The 18,676-nt window shown below is 44.1% G+C and overlaps 1 protein-coding gene across 9 annotated transcripts in view; it reads right to left on the reverse strand.

Annotated features, from left to right (window-relative positions):
- LOC138760267 (protein EFR3 homolog B-like) overlaps positions 1 to 18,676 on the reverse strand; it is a 242,207-nt gene that overhangs the window by 68,312 nt on the left and 155,219 nt on the right. For all 9 annotated transcript variants that reach the window (XR_011355520.1, XM_069930610.1, XM_069930612.1 and 6 more), the window contains 3 exons: positions 14,433 to 14,582; positions 10,034 to 10,165; positions 3,876 to 3,954 (listed from right to left, as the gene is read on the reverse strand). Coding sequence is in view for 8 of the 9 variants with exons in the window: in XM_069930610.1 (XP_069786711.1) it covers positions 3,876 to 3,954; positions 10,034 to 10,165; positions 14,433 to 14,582 (361 nt within the window). In the remaining variant the exon portion in view is untranslated. The remainder of the gene's footprint in view (positions 1 to 3,875; positions 3,955 to 10,033; positions 10,166 to 14,432; positions 14,583 to 18,676) is intronic.

Genomic DNA, 18,676 nt, shown 5'->3' on the forward strand with positions numbered 1-18,676 from the left:
CTCAACCTCTAACAAACCCTCATCATTTCTACACAGCTTTGGCAAGAGGACATGATTAAATTTGCACCTTAGTCTGGGCTCTGAACTCAGTGTGCTGTGTGGGCTGGGTTTTCACTTCTGTGGTCATGAACTGTCATTGGTAAATTATCCATGATCGTGAAATACTCAGGAAACGAAGAAATACGAAATGTCTGATGAACTGCCCGTACTAATCCTCCGAAACTCAACTATTTATTCAATATTTAGAATCAGAATTTATTGTCATGGACAAGTCAGGAAATTTGTTGTTTTACTGCAGCGTCAGAGTGGAAACGTTCATATAAACCATCTCACAACAATAAGTCAAAATAGTGCACGGAAATTCAAAGTCCGGCAGGGTCTGGGGTTCATTGATTATTCACGGATCTGATGGCGGACGGGAAGAAGCTGTCCGTGTGCCGTTGAGTGTTTGACTTTAGGCTCCTGTACCTTTTTCCAGATGGTAGCAGAGTGAAGAGGACATGGCCTGGGTGGTGGGGTGCTTGAGAACAGAGGCCACTTTTTTAGGACCCCACCTCATGTCGATGTCCCCGATGGAGTGAAGTCCGGTGCCTGTGATGTCGCAGGTCAAGTTAACAACCCTATGGAGTTTATTCTTGTCCTGAGAGTTGGTGCCTCTGTACCAGGCAGCCAGAATGCAGTATGTATATACAGATATTTATGTTTATATGTGTACATGCATACTGCATTATGTATCTTTTGTCTGTATGTGCCGTGTTAGCCCTTGATGTGTGTCTGTGTGTTTTGCACCGAGACTGGAGAACGCTGTTTCATCGGGTTGTAGTTGTACAATTAGATGACAGTAAACTTGACTTGAATTGTCAGACTGGGCAATGGGGGGTGGAAGCAGACAGAACAGCAACTTTCAGAGACATGTAGACAGACGCATGAATGGGCAGGGAATGGCGGAATACAGGCCACGTGCAGGCAGACAGCATCAGTTTACTTTGGCGTTGTACTTAGCACAGACATGGTGGGCTGTAGCGTCTATTCCTCTCCTGTTTCTCTGCTTGCTTTCCATGGGAGGAAGGGGTTGGATTTTCCCATGAATGAGTACCTATGATTCAGCGTTATTCAAATAAGAAAGCAGCCTCTATGCTGGGGACCCCCCACCACCCAGGCCAGGCCCTCTTTACTCTGCTACCATTAGGGAAAAGGTACAGGATCCTGACGATGAGCCCTCAGCGGCAAAGGGACAGCTTCTTCCCGTCCGCCATCAGATTCCTGAATGAACAATGAACCCCGGACACTGCTGGTCTTTGAATTTCCATGCACTATTTTGACTTATTCGTTTATCTGAATGTTTACACTGTGTTTGCTGCAAAACAACGAGTTTCATGGCTTGTTCATGGCAATTAGTTCTGATTCTGAATGAACTCCCTCCATGTCTTCTGATCTAATGTGGCTGTTTTCAAACAGTCACTAAATTAATCTTTCTAATGTTGAATCCCAGGTAATCCTTAAATTCATAATTAACAGACCCTACAAATTGGATGCCATTGAAGTGTGATTAAACTCTTGAGCTGACAGGATCAATGTTACCAGTAATCCGTGGTGAGCAGCACTGATGGGAGATTTAGTCAGGCTGACAGACTGGTGCTTGTGTGGCAACGCAGAGAAACGAAGGATGGGTTTGTTGCGTGCCTGGTGCCTGGGTCAAGATCACCACTGAAGGTTGGCAGAGTATTTCGAACGTGAGTTGATCAGAAATGATGCTCCACATTAGTGCCTTGATTTAAAGTGGAGGGGCGAGAGCCTGCAGGTAGATTTAAGGGAGCTGAAAATGAGGTTAAAAGGCAAAAGTAATAACATCAGGACGACCAGCCTCTGCATTCAACACACAAGCCCACCACCAGAAACATCTTCCCCTCTCCGCCTTCCACAGGGACCACTCCCTCCGTGACTCCCTCGCGCTCTCATCCCTCCCTACCTATCTCCGCCCACCCCCCCCAGCCTCCACAGCACCTTCCCCTGTGGCCACAGAAAGTGCCACACGTGCCCATCCCTCCTCCCTCACCACCATTCGTGGCCCCAAACAGTCCTTCCAAGTGAAGCAACACTTCACTTGTGTTTCTAGTGAATCCGATGCTCCCTCTGTGGTCTTCTCGACATCGGAGAGTCAAGACTCAGACTGGGAGATGACTGAGCACCTCCACTCCGTCCACACCAGTGACAGACATTTCCCAGTGGCCATATTCCTGCGCTGACTGGTCTATGCATGGCATCGTGTACTATCCCACCAAGACCACCCGTTCTCCCTCTCTTCCCCATCCCTCTGTCTTCTTTCCTGCAGCTCTCCACCCCTTCCCTCTCCATCCCCCCACCCCGTTTGCTGGTGAGCCCTCCACCCTTCTCCACCTATGACCTCCTGCCTGAGGGACCCCACCATTTTGTTTGGACACCTGCCGACATTTTGCCACTACCTTGATGAAGGCCTCAGGCCCGAAATGTTGGATCTGTATCTTTATCTTTGCTACATAAAGGACACTGTTTGACCCGCTGAGTTTCTCCAGTGTTGTGTTTATACTTCAACCCCAGTATGTGTGAAGCTTTGTGTTTTACTGATCTCAGGACGCTCAGTGACTAGGAAGGGACTCTCTTTTGCTTCTCTTTCTCCTACTGTTAGGGGCGCCGGGTAATGCCTGTGGCAACTCTCTGCCTTACGGCAGACAAAAGTTAAAGTATATCATGTTGTTATATTTTTAAAGTATTTATTACGTGAGAATAAAAGGAACATTGAACCTTAGTACACTCCCAATAGTTGCAAGTAGAGAAATAAGAGGAGAGTGAAGAGGAATGTGTGGCTGGAGTGGTAGTCCAGGATGGAGAGCTCTAGTCTTCTGAGATGTGAGGACCATTTATTGGGCAGGTGGGGTACAGCACGTCCCAGGTTCAAGAACAGGATCCACTTCGATGTCCTGAAGGGAGTGAAAAGTTGTGAGTGCAGTTATGATGGGTCTAAACAAGTCTGGTAATGGGATGGGTCAGGTGGGAGAGAAACAGAGCTGGAAGTGGAAGTGAGAAATGTAGCTCATTCCATATATCAAGGGCATCAAAAAGAATGATGTGATTTTAGTAGGGTGACATGGATTCTGTGAAACACTCCATTCAATTCCTTCACTGTGACATCTCAGCCTACCCTGAAGAGTTCTCCTCCTCTCTTCGAAGGGTGTTCTGTGGGTCTTTCTTACTGCTCCCCACTGCTCTCCAGCTCTATCCCATTAACCTTTTATCTGTTGGTCTGGACTCCTCCCCCTCCCATCCTTCCCTTCTCCCCCTCCCAATCTCCCCAGCCTTTTGACACAGATGTCTGTCTTTCTTCACTCACAGCTTGAGGAAGGTGGTTGTACATCTTTCCCTCCTGTGGACACTGGGAGACTGGCTGAGTTCCTCCAGCATTTCTGGGTTTTTACATGGATTCCAGACATGTTTGACTGATCCATTAGAATTCTTTGAGGATGTATCCAGCAGGATGGATGAGGCGGAACTAGATGTGAGAAGCCTTTGAACCAGTTCGGGTGCATGGAATTAGAGGTGGGTTAAGTGTGGGATAACATTTGACAGAAACCTCAGGGTGACAGGCTGTGACAAGTGGGGAACCTTACTACATCCATCAGTGATTTGGCAATTAATCTACCTTCAAACAAAATGCACTAAACTCCTCACAATCCAATAGGAAACGTACCATCATAACCTGGGTCAGCACAATGCAAATGTGAACAGTGCACTTTTGGTGGAGTTGGCTCCCCTGATGTGCAACAACGCTGGCCTGTATCTGTGATACAAGGTGGTCACTGACAGAGCATAGTTATGGGAAGGTCACACAACATGGTCACCTGAACAGAATACATGATGATCTTGAAGCAGTGTACCGCAAACAGCTTTGGCTCCCACAGCGAATGGTTATCCAAGTGCCTGTGAAAAGATGAGAAGGGGTTCAGTTATGATGAGCGGTCCCATCACATGGCGCACAAGATGTCTTCACAGCAGCAGTGTAGTCTTTCCTAAGAGTGGCGGAGGCTGAGGAACAGCTTCTTCCCACGGGCAGTGAGAATGTTGAACGACCAAAGGAACAGCTCACACTGACCCTCCAAGACCCTCATGTTCATGAAACGGGGAGCGGGAGGGAGTGGTTAATGGAGTAAGTCACAACTTACTGGGCTCTTGTGAATTGTATTAATAAAGTATTATTTAACAGCAATGCAGTTAGGAGTCTACCATTTGCTTGTTGTTGGCCACGCATTGAAGTAACGGGGGTGGATTTTGAAGTGTTAAAATGCCCAACAGGAAGGCGAATAGTCATATTCCTGCAACAGAATTTATTATTTATTTGTGTAGATTAAATACTTGTCCTGTGTATGTATTGTTTGTCTTTACGTGTGTTATGTCTGTGTGCTTTACACCGAGGACCGGAGAACGCTGTTTCATTGGGTTGTACTTGTACAATCAGATGACAAGAAACTTGACTTCCTGTGTTCCTGCTTCTACTGCCATCAGGGGATGAGGGAAGAAACATCTCCTTCTGGTGTCCAAATACCACCTTGGCCTCAACCAACCACCCCCACCTGCCACCACCCCCCGGCACCGCCTTTGCCTCCACCATCTAATCTCCAGTCTGAATTCCTCACCTTCTGGTCGGCCCTGTAATCACAGAGGCCAAGACATTCGTTGGCAAGAAGAAGCTCTGGATTTCCCTCCCTCCCCATTTAACAAAAGGAGCATTGTGTTCAGGAAGTGATGGGAGGGAAGATTTATGTACATTTGGAAAGGCTTTGTGTGGTCCAGGGTTTATACAACGGATGGACCTTATTTCAAGGAGGCTGATGAGGGTGGGCAGTGGATGTTGTCTCCATGAAAAGTGTCTCTGTGGAAGCTGTGGAGAGGGGGCAGAGGAGATTTACCAGGATCTTGCCTGGATTAGAGAACGTGTCTTATGAGGCAAGGTGAGCAGAGCTGGGACTTTTCTCTTTGGAGCGTAGAAGGATGAGAGGAGACTTGATAGAGGTCAACAAGATTTTGAGAGGTGGACAGTCAACACCTGTTTCCCAGGGCAGGATCAGCAAACACCAGAGAACATGTGTAAAAAGTGAAGGGAGGGAAGTTTAGGGGAGACGTCAGGGATGTTTTTTTTAAACACATAGAGTTGTGGGGGCCTGGAATGCCTTCCCACGGGTGGTGGTGGAGGCTGGAACATTGGGGGCATTAAAGAGACTCTTAGACAGACACATGGATGGAGGAAAAATAGAGGGTTACAGGGTAGGGAGGGTTTAATTTTTTTGGGGGAGGTATATATAGGTCAGCACAACATTGTGGGCCTCATATACACCCAAATTGTATTCCATTTGCCAGACCCTTGTCCACTCATTTAACCTACTGATATCACATTGGAGATTCTCTGTGTCAACTACACGACTTGTTATCAACAAACTTCGATCTGCTGCAATTGGTTCTCTCTCCAAATCAAACAGTTATTTGGAAACAGATGTGGGCCCAATACCGACCCCTGCAGCACTGATTGCCAACCAGAGAAACACCCATTTATCTACTGTACTAGTGCATTCCCCCAATTCCGGGCTGGAGTGTTTTCTGCAGACATGGTTGCTGAAGGGCCTGTTCCTATGCTGTTCTGTTCTGGTCCCTGCTCTCTCTACTTACTGATGAGCTGCCAGGAAAATTTTCTGCCACATTTCCCCCTTGTTTGAAACTGCAGTTTCGACTATTCTTCTAAACATGATAGAGGTTTACAAAATGATGAGGGGTATAGACAGAGTAAATGTGAGTAGGCTCTTTCCACTGAGATTAGGAGAGATAAAAATGAGAGGATGTGTCTTTAGAGGGAAAGGGGAACATTAGGGGAACTTCTTCACTCAGAGAATGGTGGGAGTATGGACCGAACTGTCATCTGATGTGGTGGGTGTGAACTCGATCTTGAGTTTTAAGAATAAATTGGACAGATACATGGATGGGAGAAGCCTGGAGGGTTATGGAATGGGAGCAAGTCATTGGGACTAGCTGAAAAATGGTTGGCACAAACTAGAAGGGCTGAATGGCCTGTTTTCTGTGCTGTAGCATTCTATGATTCATTCTTTCAAAGTGATGTCTCAAGAAAGCTGCCTCTATTATCTAAACATAGAAAAAAAATTAGCAATAAAGGAAGATACAACCAAAAGAAGAGAATTGGCGGATAAAAAAATAAAATATGAAACATTACAAACATATAAGGTGGAGAAGAATATAATGAAGACAAAACAGAAATATTATGAACTAGGGGAAAAAACACACAAAATCCTAGCATGGCAGCTTAAGACAGAGCAAACTAAGAAAATGGTATTGGCAACAAGGAAAAAAGACAAACAAATTACATATAATCCAAAAGAAATTAAGGAAAACTTCAGAGAATTCTATGAACAATTATACCGAACCGAAAACGAAGGGAAAGAAGGGAAAATAGATGAATTTTTGACTAAAATTGAACTACCAAAACTACAAATAGAGGAACAAAATAAATTAACAGAACCATTTGGAACAGTAGAAATACAAGAGATAATAAAAAATTTACCAAATAATAAGACACCAGGAGAGGATGGACTCCCAATAGAATTCTACAAAACATTTAAAGACCTAATAATACCGCCCCTCCTGGATGTAATCAACCAGATTGATGAGACACAAAACTTACCAGATTCATGTAAAACAGCAATAATTACAGTGATACTAAAACAAGGGAAAGATCCACTCTCACCAGCGTCATATAGACCAATATCTTTGCTAAACACAGATTATAAGATAATAGCTAAACTATTAGCGAACAGATTAGCAGAACAGGTACCGAAAATGGTAAATTTAGACCAAACTGGATTTATCAAAAAAAGACGCACAACAGACAATATTTGTAAATTTATTAACTTAATTCATGCAGTAGAAGGAAATAAAGCACCGGCAGTAGCAGTTGCTTTAGACGCAGAGAAGGCCTTCGACAGAGTAGAATGGAATTACTTGTTCAAAGTATTGCAAAAATTCAGTTTACCGGAGAAGTATATTAATTGGATTAAAGCATTATATAAGGGACCGTTAGCGAAAGTGACAGTAAATGGACATGTATCAAAGCAATTTAACTTAAGCAGGTCAACGCGGCAGGGATGCCCACTATCACCATTATTGTTTGCGCTAGCTATAGAACCACTAGCAGAATCGATAAGAAGAGATAATAATATAAAAGGAATAAAAATAAAAGACAGGGAATATAAAATCAGTCTGTTTGCGGATGATGTGATAGTGTACTTAACAGAACCAGAACTATCAATAAAAGAACTATATAAGAAATTGAAGGAATATGGAGAAGTGTCGGGATACAAGATAAACGTAAATAAAAGTGAAGCAATGCCTATGAATAACGCGGATTTCTCAAAATTTAAGGAGGAATCCCCATTCAGATGGCAAACGCAGGCAATAAGATACCTAGGTGTGCAAATAAACAAAAATCTAGGCCAATTATATAAACTCAATTACAATCCACTAATGAAAAAATTACAGGACGATTTAGAGCATTGGAAAGAGCTACCACTAACACTGATAGGAAGGATAAACTGTATTAAAATGAACATTTTTCCAAGGATACTATACTTATTTCAGGCATTGCCAATACAACTGACAGAAAAATTCTTCAAAGAGTTAAAGAAAATAATAAGGAGATTTTTATGGAGAGGGGGGAAACCGAGGATAGCACTAGACAAATTAACAGAATGGTATAAACAAGGAGGCTTACAATTGCCAAACTTCAAAAATTATTATAGAGCCGCACAATTAAAGTACCTATCAGATTTTTATCAAACAAGGGAAAAACCAGACTGGACGAGACTAGAATTAGATAAAATAGGGGAAAAGATACCTGAACACATATTATATAAATGGGACGAAAAATTGGTACAACATAGAACTTCTCCAGTATTACACCATCTCCTCAATATATGGAAGAAGATTCATGTAGAAAGAAATAAAATAAATTACCAAATACCAAAACTAATATTGACGCAAAATAAGCTACTCCCTTTTACAATAGACAACCTTGCCTTTAGAAAATGGGAAAAAAAAGGGATTAAAAGAATAGAAAATTGTTTTTCAGGAAGTAGATTCTTATCCTTTGAACAAATGAGAGATAAGTACAATATAACGGGAGATACAGCGCTGGCATATTACCAACTGAGATCCTACTTGAAAGATAAATTAGGAAGCAACTTGAGTTTACCAGAGGGAAGTAACCTTGAATATGTGATTACAGATACAATGTTAATCAAAAGATTTATAAAAAATATGTATATTAAACTGCAAGAAAAGGAAAATGAGGAAACAAATGGTAAAACTAAACAAAAATGGGAACAAGATTTAAATATAAAGATAAAAAAGGAAACATGGGAGAAGTTATGCTCTGGAACGATGAGAAATACAATAAATACGAGGCTGCGTATGATACAATATAATTGGTTACACAGACTATACATTACACCGCAAAAGTTAAATAAATGGGACCCAACAGTATCTGATAGATGTTTTCGATGTAAAAAAGAAAGGGGAACAACAATTCATGCAATCTGGACATGTGAGAGAGTAGAAAAATTTTGGGATGATCTCAATCAGATATTAAATAAAATAACAGAAAACAATATACCAAAGAATCCAGAGATCTTTCTCCTAAGTAACATAAAAAATAAAGAATTTGGAATTGACTTGGAGGATGCACAAAAAAGATTTGTTAAGATAGCCCTAGCTGTAGCAAAAAAATGTATTATGTCAACCTGGAAATTGGAAGATAATTTGAAAATACAACAATGGTATATAGAAATGAATAAATGTATTCCATTAGAAAAAATAACATATAGTTTAAGAAATAATATTGAAATATTCGAACAAGTATGGGAGCCTTACATTAAATACAATAGCGAAAACCTACCGGGAACAAACATTACCTAAGTTGATGGAAGGAGAAGAGAAGAAAAGAATGGACTCAGTAGAATTTCTGGTGTATTTTTGTTGAATGACAACATTGTCTAACTGAATTAATGCAACCTAGATTGTATAACTAAAATGGATGAGAGGGGGGGGGGATGGGGGGGTGGCTTGGGAGGAGGGAGGGGGGAGGGAGAAAAAGTCACTGTAAATGTGTGGAAAAGAAAAAGTGTATATCATGGCTATTGTGATTTATGGTGTGAAAAATAAAAAATTTAAAATAAAAAAAAAAAAAAAAGAAAGCTGCCTCTATTATCAAGGACACCCACCACCCAGGCCATGCTCTCTTCACTCTGCTACCATCGGGGTAAAGGTACAGGTGCCTGAAGACAAGCCCTCAACGGCACAAGGACAACTTCTCCCCCACTGCCATCAGATTCCTAAACAGACAATGAATCACAAACTCTCCCTCACATTTTTTCTCTTTTGTATACTGTTAGGTAAAACATCATGAGATGGGAATGTATAGGGCTGTAACAAGATGTGAATGCATCCTTGTACTTACAAGATAAGAGAGACATTGATGGATTGAGAGGCAGGAAGCTCGCAGGGAAAGGATAGCAACAGTTTTAGTCATTGGACAAGTAATGATATGATGATGTTCTAAGCACATATCCAAGGGTATAAAAAATCACCATTTTGCTGATAACGGCAGAATGCATTCTCCGACTAACATTGTTAGTTGCAAGTGTTACAATCCGGTAATAAAGAACAAAGAACCCTGATTTCGACTCAGCCTGGTGTTTGTCTCACTCATTCATGAACAAAGCAGACCTAACAATACTAGTGATTTTTAAAAAAAATCTTGTATTTCTTGCAATTTCACACAACACTGCTGTCGCAAAGCAACAAATTTTGTGACCAATGTTCATGACAATAAACCTGATTCTGAAGTCTTAATATCGACATGGTTCAATTCTGAACAATTTGCCTAGTCTGGTGAAGAATGGATTCTGCATTCAGCGACATTTAGGAGAAACATTTCACTTACATTAAAACTGGTTTGATGGCATTCTTGATATTTCCATAGGCAGCTCGGCCCAGCAACTCCCGGAGACAACCTTCTGCCAAAGCAGCAGGACTTTCCTCTTTCTCAGCTGCTTGAAGGGGCGATGGAGATCGACTGAACAGAGCAATTTAACAGAATTAGGACAGTCAGAGTTTTAACACAAAGATGCAAATGTTAAACAGGATGACAGGGCTGTGGGAACAGCTCAAGAAGAGGGAGGTTGACCCACTGATTGGGAATCTGGGAATGATGCGGGAATGAAAGGGTTGTCATAGGAGGAGCGTTTGATGCTCTTGGCCTGGACTCGTTGGAATTTAGAAGAATGGGGGGGGTGGAATCTCATTGAAACATTTTGAATGATAAAAGGCATGGACAGTCAATATAGAAAGGTTGTTTCCAACAGTGGGAAAGTTAGGACAAGAGGGGACAACGTCAGGATTGAAGGGCGCCCACTTAGAACAGAGATGCTGAGGAATTTGTGGTAAATCTGTGGAATTTGTTTCCATAGGCAGTTGTGGAGGCCAGGTCATTGGGAGTATTTAAGGCAGAGACTGACAGGTCTCGATTAGCCAGGGCATCAAAGGTTATGAGGAGAAGGCCTTGCAGTGGGGCTGAGAGGGAAAATGGATCAGCTCATGATTGAATGGCGGGCAGACTCGATGGGCAGAATGACCTATTTCTGCTCCTATGTCAAACGATTTCTCTTCTAACCACCCAATCCACAGTGATGCCAGAGTTTCACAGCAGATGGTCTGAACCTTGTGGAATGGCAGGTGATGTTCCTTAGATAGAAGACAAAAATCTACTTGTTGGAAAACATAGGGGTTGAAGGATGGAAGGCGACCACAGGAATAAAACAAGGTTCAGCATGTGAGTGGTGTGTGTGTCTGGAGTTGGCTGCTGGTGCAGTGGCGGAAGTAGAAGAAGCTTCTAGGCTGGCACATGGGAATGAAGGGAATGGAGGGATTTGTCTGCATTTGATTTAGACACCAAATTCAGCACAGGCACGTGGGCCGAAGGGCCTGTTCCTGCCCCGCACTATTCTGTGTTCATTCAAGTATACTAAGGCCAAAAGAGTAACTAGGGAGAGAATATGTGTGGAGCTACAGGAGATGGATGAGATCAAAGCCCTTCTGTACTCTACTGCGGAGAAAAATATGGAGGCCAGAAAACCTGGAGAAGTTCATACCGATGTTTAAAGAGAGTCAACTTCAGAGAGAGGGAGGGGTTTGAGTTTTTAAAACACATGGAGGGCCAGATCAAGGGCCAGCACAGTGGGCGTAGCGATTAGTGCAATGGTGTCACAGCACCAGCAATTGAAACTTGGGTTCAAATCCTGCACTGTCTGTAAGGAGTTTGTACGTTTTCCCCGTGTCTGCATGGGTTTTCTTCATGGGCTCTGGCTTCCTCCCATTGATAATTGGTCACGTGGGTGCATTTGAGCAGCACGGGCTCATGGGGCGGAAGGGCCTGTTACCGTGCGGTATGTGTAAATTCAAAATTAAAGGGTATCCTGGGACATTGGGGGAAGAAAGAGAAGAAAGTGTGGAGACCCTGGCAAAGACCATGTCTCATGGCTACGCATGGGTAAGGTGCTGGGAGACTGAAGGGTGACCACTGATGGGCTTTCATTAAACTGAACATTGGTGGTGGGACAGGTACTGGATGGGATTCTGCAGGTCAATTGAACATTGGTGGTGGGAAAGGTGCCAGAGGGGATTCTGCAGGTGAACTGAACATTAGTGGTGGGACAGGTACCAGAGGGGATTCTGCAGATGAACATTGGTGGTGGGACAAGTACCAGAGGGGATTTTTCAGGTGAAGGGACAGATACTGGAAGCGATTCTGCAGGTGAACTGAATATTGGTGGTGGGACAAGGGGATTCTGCAGGTGAACATTGGTGGTGGGACAGGTACCGGAGGGGATTCTGCAGGACAGAACCTACATACATTTGGCAAGGCAGGGATTGATTGGGAATAGTCAGCATGGCTTTGTGGGTAGGATAACATGTCTCATGAATTTCATTGAATTTTGTGAAGAAGTGACTTAGAAAATTGATACGGGCAGGGCATCAAACATTGTCAACCTGAATTTAGCAAGGCCTTTGATAGGCCAAGGGATGATCCAAAATTTAGACCATACACGATCCAGGACAAGTTGGCCAACTGGATGCAGAATGGCTTGGCGGTTGTTGTGGAAGGTTGTCTTTCAGACTGGAGGCCTGTGACCAAGGATGTGTTATAGGATTCAGTACTGGGTCCACAGTTGTTCATTTATATCGATGACTTGGATGAAAACATACGTAACATGGTTGGAATTGGTAGTAGAGTGTGTAGTGACAAAACACAATGCTGGAGAAACTCAGCAGTTCAAACAGTCTCCTTTATATTTTTTATTTCATTTAATTTGGACACACAGCACAGTAACTGGCCACTTTGGTCCACAAGTCCATGCTGCCCAACTTACACCAAATTAATCTACATCCCCACCCCTTCTTTTCGAATGGCAAAGATATAGCAAAAATAAAAGTACATAATTAACGTTTTGGGCTTCAGCATTTCATCAAGGTTTGGGAAAATGTCAGCAGGCACCTGAATTAAAAGATAGAGGGGGAGGCGTGGGGAGGGGGGAGGTTTGGTCCCAAAGGCAGAAGGTGATAGATGGAGAAGGCAGGGAGGGGACAGCAGCAAGTTGTGGGGGGGGAGGGATGGCTGGGTGAATAGAAAGGGAAGGGGGGATGAGCTGAGGGAAAGAAGTCAGGGGGAAGGGAAAGGAGGGGGGGAAGGGAGAGCAGGTTAGCAGAAAACGGAAAAGTAAAGATTTATCTAGGATTACAGTGGGAACTGATATAATGTGCTGAGGAATGGCAGATGGAGTTTATTTTTGATAAGTTTGAAGAGTTGCATTTTGGTAAGTCAAATCAGGGCAGGACTAACACAGTAAATGGTCGAGCCCTGGAGACTGTCAAAGAAAGAGCAGCACCAGTGGCCAAAACCCTTTGTTAGGACCTTGGGCGCAGAGGGGAGATCAAGTCAAGTTTATTTATCATTTGATTGTAGAAGTACAACCCAACAAAACTGCATTCTCCAGTCTGCTCGGGTTGAGGGTGATTCGCTCTGACTAATTTCTCTGTATTTTGGTACCTAAGTATGTCGGGGAGGTATTGGCACCACGCCCATGTTAGTAGGAAGTGTTCTGTCATCTCTCTTAGACCATGGTGTCTTCCCAATGTTCGGAACTGCCAATCCTCCAGTGGGGGTCGATCCAGTGTTTTATAAAACCCAAGTAGCGAGATTATTGCTGTCTGACAGAAGTTATGTGGTAGCCCATGTCTGAACACAGCGATGCAAGAACCCAGCAAGAACATAGGAGAGAACCAGGGGATGATCCTTGCGGGAAGGTTTGTTCTGCTGCTCTGGGGGTGGGGATGTGGTTTAAACCAGAGTTGTAGGGGGTGGGAACTGGAGCACAAGAGCAGATGGAGGAGTGGTTGTGGTAAAAGATGCTTGTTAGGTCTGCATTCAGAGGTAGAAATGGAATGGTTGGGTGTAATGGGAATAACAAAAACACAAAATAGCTGGAGGAAGTCAGCAGGTGTCATAGTGGCCACATATTACCAACGCTTCATCAAGGTATGAGCTACAAACAGACAGGATTCTGTGTTAAAGACTGGGGTAGAGGGAAGAGTGAGAGAGGGAGAAGCACTGACCAGACTAAAGGTGTGAATTGGATGATGGGGCAGGAGAGAGGGAAGGTGAGAAAAAATAAGGGGAGAGGGGTTGTTTCTGGCCCTATGATAGGAGACAGAGGGAAAAGGGGAGAGAGAGGGAACTAGAAGAAAGGAGACGTAGGGAAAGAGATGGGTGAGTGGGAGTACCAGAAACCGGAGAAGTCAATGTTAATGCTATCTGGTTGGAGGGCTCAAATAGTAGATGAGCTGTTTTTCATCCACTTTGGGGGTGGTCTCAGTCTGCCAGTGAATGTGACCATGGACTGACACGCCGGCAAGGGAATTGAATTGGGTGGCCACTAGGAGATCCACGATGTTGCGGCGGACAGAATGGGAATAATATTCTGAGCTGCTTTGATTTTAATGTGGTATTAGAGGAAGGGTGGGTAAGCCGAAAGAATGGATCAGCATGGGGAATTATTTAAAAATTTAGACATACAGCTCGGTAACAGGCCCTTTCGGCCCACGAGCCCGTGCCGCCCAAAAGCACCCAATTAATGTACAACCAGTGGGAGGAAACTGGAGGTCCCGGGGAAACCCACACAGACATGGGGAGAATGTACAAACTCCTCACAGACAGTGCGGGTATTGAAACAGCATTACTGTAACACTACGCCAACGGGCTGCCCTTGTGAGACTTTACTGCCTACCTGTCTGCATCCTCCACCTGCTGCAGATTGAAGAGCAGTGAGGGGACGATCTTGTCCATGTGCTGGGGTTCCCAGATATTGACCTGCAGCTCATCATTGATGGTTTTTCTCACCACTCCCTGCAAACCCTTGATACCAGACATGCGGATTCTAGTGGGAAAAACACAGCAGTGATGTTAAGGGATGTGCATTCAGTTCACAAGATCACAAGACAAAGGGACAGAAGGCCAAGGCCCATTGAGTCTGTTCCATAAATCTACACTAAGCGTCCCCATATCCCTTGATGTCCTCACTCATGAGATACTTGTCTATTTCTTGTTTAAATACTCCCAGCGATCTGGCTTCCCCTGCTTTGGGCGGCAGTGAGTTCCACAGATCTACGACCCTCTGGCTAAAGAAGTTCTTCCCCATCTCTGTTTCATGTGAATAACCTCTAATTTTCAGACTATGACCCCTTGTCCTCGATTCACCCACCATGGGAAACACATTACCCACATCCACCCTATCTAAACCTTTCAAAATACGAAAAGCTTCTATGAGATCTCCTCGCATTCTCCGATACTCCAATGAATACAACCCAAGAGCTGCCAAACTCTCCTCGTACGTTAGCCCTTGCATTCTGGGAATCATCCTAGTAAATCTCCTCTGCACCCTCTCCCTCATCACATCCTTTCTAAGATAGGGGGCCCAAAACTGCACACAGCTCTCCAAATGGGGTCTCACCAGTGCCCCATAGAGCCTCATCAACACCTCTCTACTCTTGTACACTATTCCCCTTGAAGTGAAGGCCAACATAGCATTCGCTTTCTTCGCTACCAATCCCACCTGGTCATTAACTTTTAGGTCTCTTTGGACATCCGAGGTCTGAATTTTCACCCTATCTAATTAATATTCTGCCTGTTTATTTCCACTGCCAAAATGTACAACTGTACATTTCTCTATGTTAAATCTCATCTGCCATAATTTTGCCCTAATCTGTCTATATCCTTCGGCAACTTTACGGTTTCTACATTTCCTACTCCGCCACCTTCCTTGGTGTCATCTGCAAATTTGGCCACAAAACCATTTATACCACAATCCAAATCATTAATATAAATTGCAAACAGCAGTGGCTCCAATACCCAAATCCCGATGGAACACCACTAGTTACAGGGAGCCATCCAGAACGGGATCCCTTCATTTCAACCCTTTGCTTCCTGCCTATCAGTCACTTCTCTCTCCAGTTTAATAACTTCCCTGTAATTCCATGGGCCCTCATCTTATTTAGCAGCCTAATATGCAGCACCTTATTGAAAGCCTTTTGAAAATCTAAATAGATAACATCCACAGCCTCTCCTTTGCTAATCCTACTTGATATTCCTTCAAAAAACTCTAATAGGTTGATCAGGCAGGATCTACCCTTTAAAACCCATGCTGACTTGGACCCATCCTGTATTTCATCACCTCATCCTTGAGGATCGACTCCAATATCTTTCCAACCACCGACATCAGACTAATTGGCCTATAGTTTCCTTTTTTATGTCTCCCAACTTTCTTAAACAATGGAACCACATTTGCAACCTTCCAATCCTCTGAAATCTCTCCAGAGTCTATCGATTCCTGGAAGATCGTCGCCAATGGATCTCCAATCTCCAAAGCCACCTCTTTCAAAACCCGCAGATGCACCTCATCCGGCCCAGGAGATTTATCAATCTTTAATCCATTTAGTTTGCCTAGCACAATTTCTCTAGTAACCCTAACTGAATCTAACTCTACTCCCTGAAGCCACCTTGCTTCTGTACAGCGGTCTGATCCAAGGTAATGCCACACATGTTGTCATTGCAAACCTCCAGCATTGGGCCAGAGTACCTGGACCTCAGGGTGACAGCACAAGCCTCCAGGGTGGACTCCTGATGCTCACCAAGGGACTCCGGTATCTGCTCTGCTCAATAATGTGACCCCAGTCTTACACGTTGGTGGTGAGTTGACATTGCAGTCAGCAGCATGCTGGAGCCACCAATACAATGGCAAGTTTACACCGAGGAGGGAGCAGGGTGGGGATCTCGGCAGCTGCATCCACACTGATTGACGGAGAGTCTTTCAGATGAACTCTACTTCCCTGTTCTTGGTCTGTTGCCCAAGAGGTTACATCTCCAAAGAACAGAAACTGGGATCTTTGAATGAAGAGGGTTCACAAAATCACTGAGGACCCCTTCCACCCTGCACACAGCATCTTTCAGCTGCTCCTGTTGGGGAAGAGATCCAGGAGGATCAGATCCAGCACCACCAGGCTGAGGATCATCTTCTTCCCACGGGCAGTGAGAACGCAGAACGACCAAAGGGACTGTCCACACTGACCACCCAAGACTGGGATATTTATTTATTTTTATGTCTGTATATATGTGGGGGGCCGCAGGGGTCGGTGCTGGGCCCACAGCTGTTCATCATTTACATTGGTGATCTGGAAGAGGGGACACAGGTTCATGGAGCCAAGTTTGTAGATACTAAATTGAGTGGAAAATCAAATTGTACAGAGGATGTGGAGAGGCTGCAGAAGGTGAGTGGGCAAAGGTCTGGCAGATGGAAAACAATGTTAGTAAATGCGAGGTCATCCACTTTGGTTGGAAAAATAGAAGAGCAGATTATTATTTAAATAGTGAAAAACTGCAGCAGGTGCAGTCGGGCAGAAGAACTTGGGAGGGCTCATGCATGAACCGCAAAATTTTGGGTTGCAGGTACAACAGGTTATTAAGAAGGTAAATGGAACGTTGGCCTCCATCACCAGAGGAATTGGATTCAAGAGCAGGGAGGTCACACTGCAACTGTACAAGGTCCTGGTGAGGCCGCACCTGGAGATCTGGGTGCAGTTCTGGGCTCCAGACATGAGGAAGGAGATACTGGCCTTGGAGGCAGTCCAGAGGAGGTTCACCAGGTTGATCCCAGAGATGAGGGGGTTGACCTATGAGCAGAGACTAAATTGTCTGTGATTAGACTCACTCAAATTCAGAAGAATGAGAGATCTTCTAGAAACATAAAATTATGAAAGGGTTAGATAAGATAGAGAAGGGAAATTGTTTTCACTGGAACAAGAGGACACATCCTCAAGATTCAGGGGAGTATTTTTAAGATGGAGATTGAGGAAAATATGTTTTTCCCAGAGAGTCGTGAATCTGTGGAATTCTCTGCCCAGGGAAGCAGTTGAGGTGACTTCATTAAATATATTTAACGTTCAGTTAGATAGAATTTTACATACAAAAGGAATTAAGGGATGTGGGAAAAGGCCGGTCAGTGGAGTTGAGTCAATGATCAGATCAGCCATGATCTCATTGAATGGCGGAGCAGGCTCGACGGGCCGAATGGCCGACTCCTACTCCTGTTTCTGATGTTCTGCATGTGTGTTGTTTGTCTGTATGTGTGTAATGTCTGTGTGTCTGCGTGTTTTGCACTGAGGACCGGAGGACACTGTTTCATCAGGTTGTACTTGTACAGTCAGATGACAATAAAATTGAATTGAATTAAGAGCAGGAAGAGACTAACTGGCCATCAAGCCTGCTCCTTCGTTCAATAAGATCATGTCTGTGTCTTAAATATGTTTAATGAGGCAGGGCCTCCACATCTCCTTTCAATCTACTCCCTCAAATCTTCAGGCGATGTCCTCCATCTTATATGTCCCTTTCATCATTTTATATTTCCATATGAACATCAAGAACTTCAGCACAGTACAGGCCCTTCAGCCCTCAATATTCTGCCTGACCTATATATTTATAAAAATATCTAAACCCTCCTTCCCCCGTAACCCTCTCTTTTTGTTCCATCCATGTCCCTGTCTGAGTCTCTTAAATCCCCCCAATGTTCCAGCCTCTACCACCATCCCTGGCAATGCATTCCAGGCCTCCACAACTATCTGTGTAAAAAACTTCCCCCTGATGTCTCCCCTAAACTTCCCTCCCTTCACTTTGTACACGTCCTCTGGTGTTTGCTGATCCTGCCCTGGGAAACAGGCACTGAGTGTCCACCCTATAGATGCCTCTCAGAATCTTGTAGACCTCAAAGTCTCCTCTCATCCTTCTACGCTCCAAAGAGAAAAGTCCCAGCTCTGCTAACCTTGCCTCATAGACTTGTTTCCCAATCCAGGCAACATCCTGGTGAATCTCCTCTGCCCCCTCTCCACAGCTTCCACATCCTTCCTATAATGAGGTGACCAGAACTGAACACAATACTCAAAATGTGGTCTCACCAGAGATTTGTAGAGTTGCAACATGATC

The sequence above is a fragment of the Narcine bancroftii genome, chromosome 4, assembly GCF_036971445.1.
Source record: "Narcine bancroftii isolate sNarBan1 chromosome 4, sNarBan1.hap1, whole genome shotgun sequence".
Taxonomy (NCBI): domain Eukaryota; kingdom Metazoa; phylum Chordata; class Chondrichthyes; order Torpediniformes; family Narcinidae; genus Narcine; species Narcine bancroftii.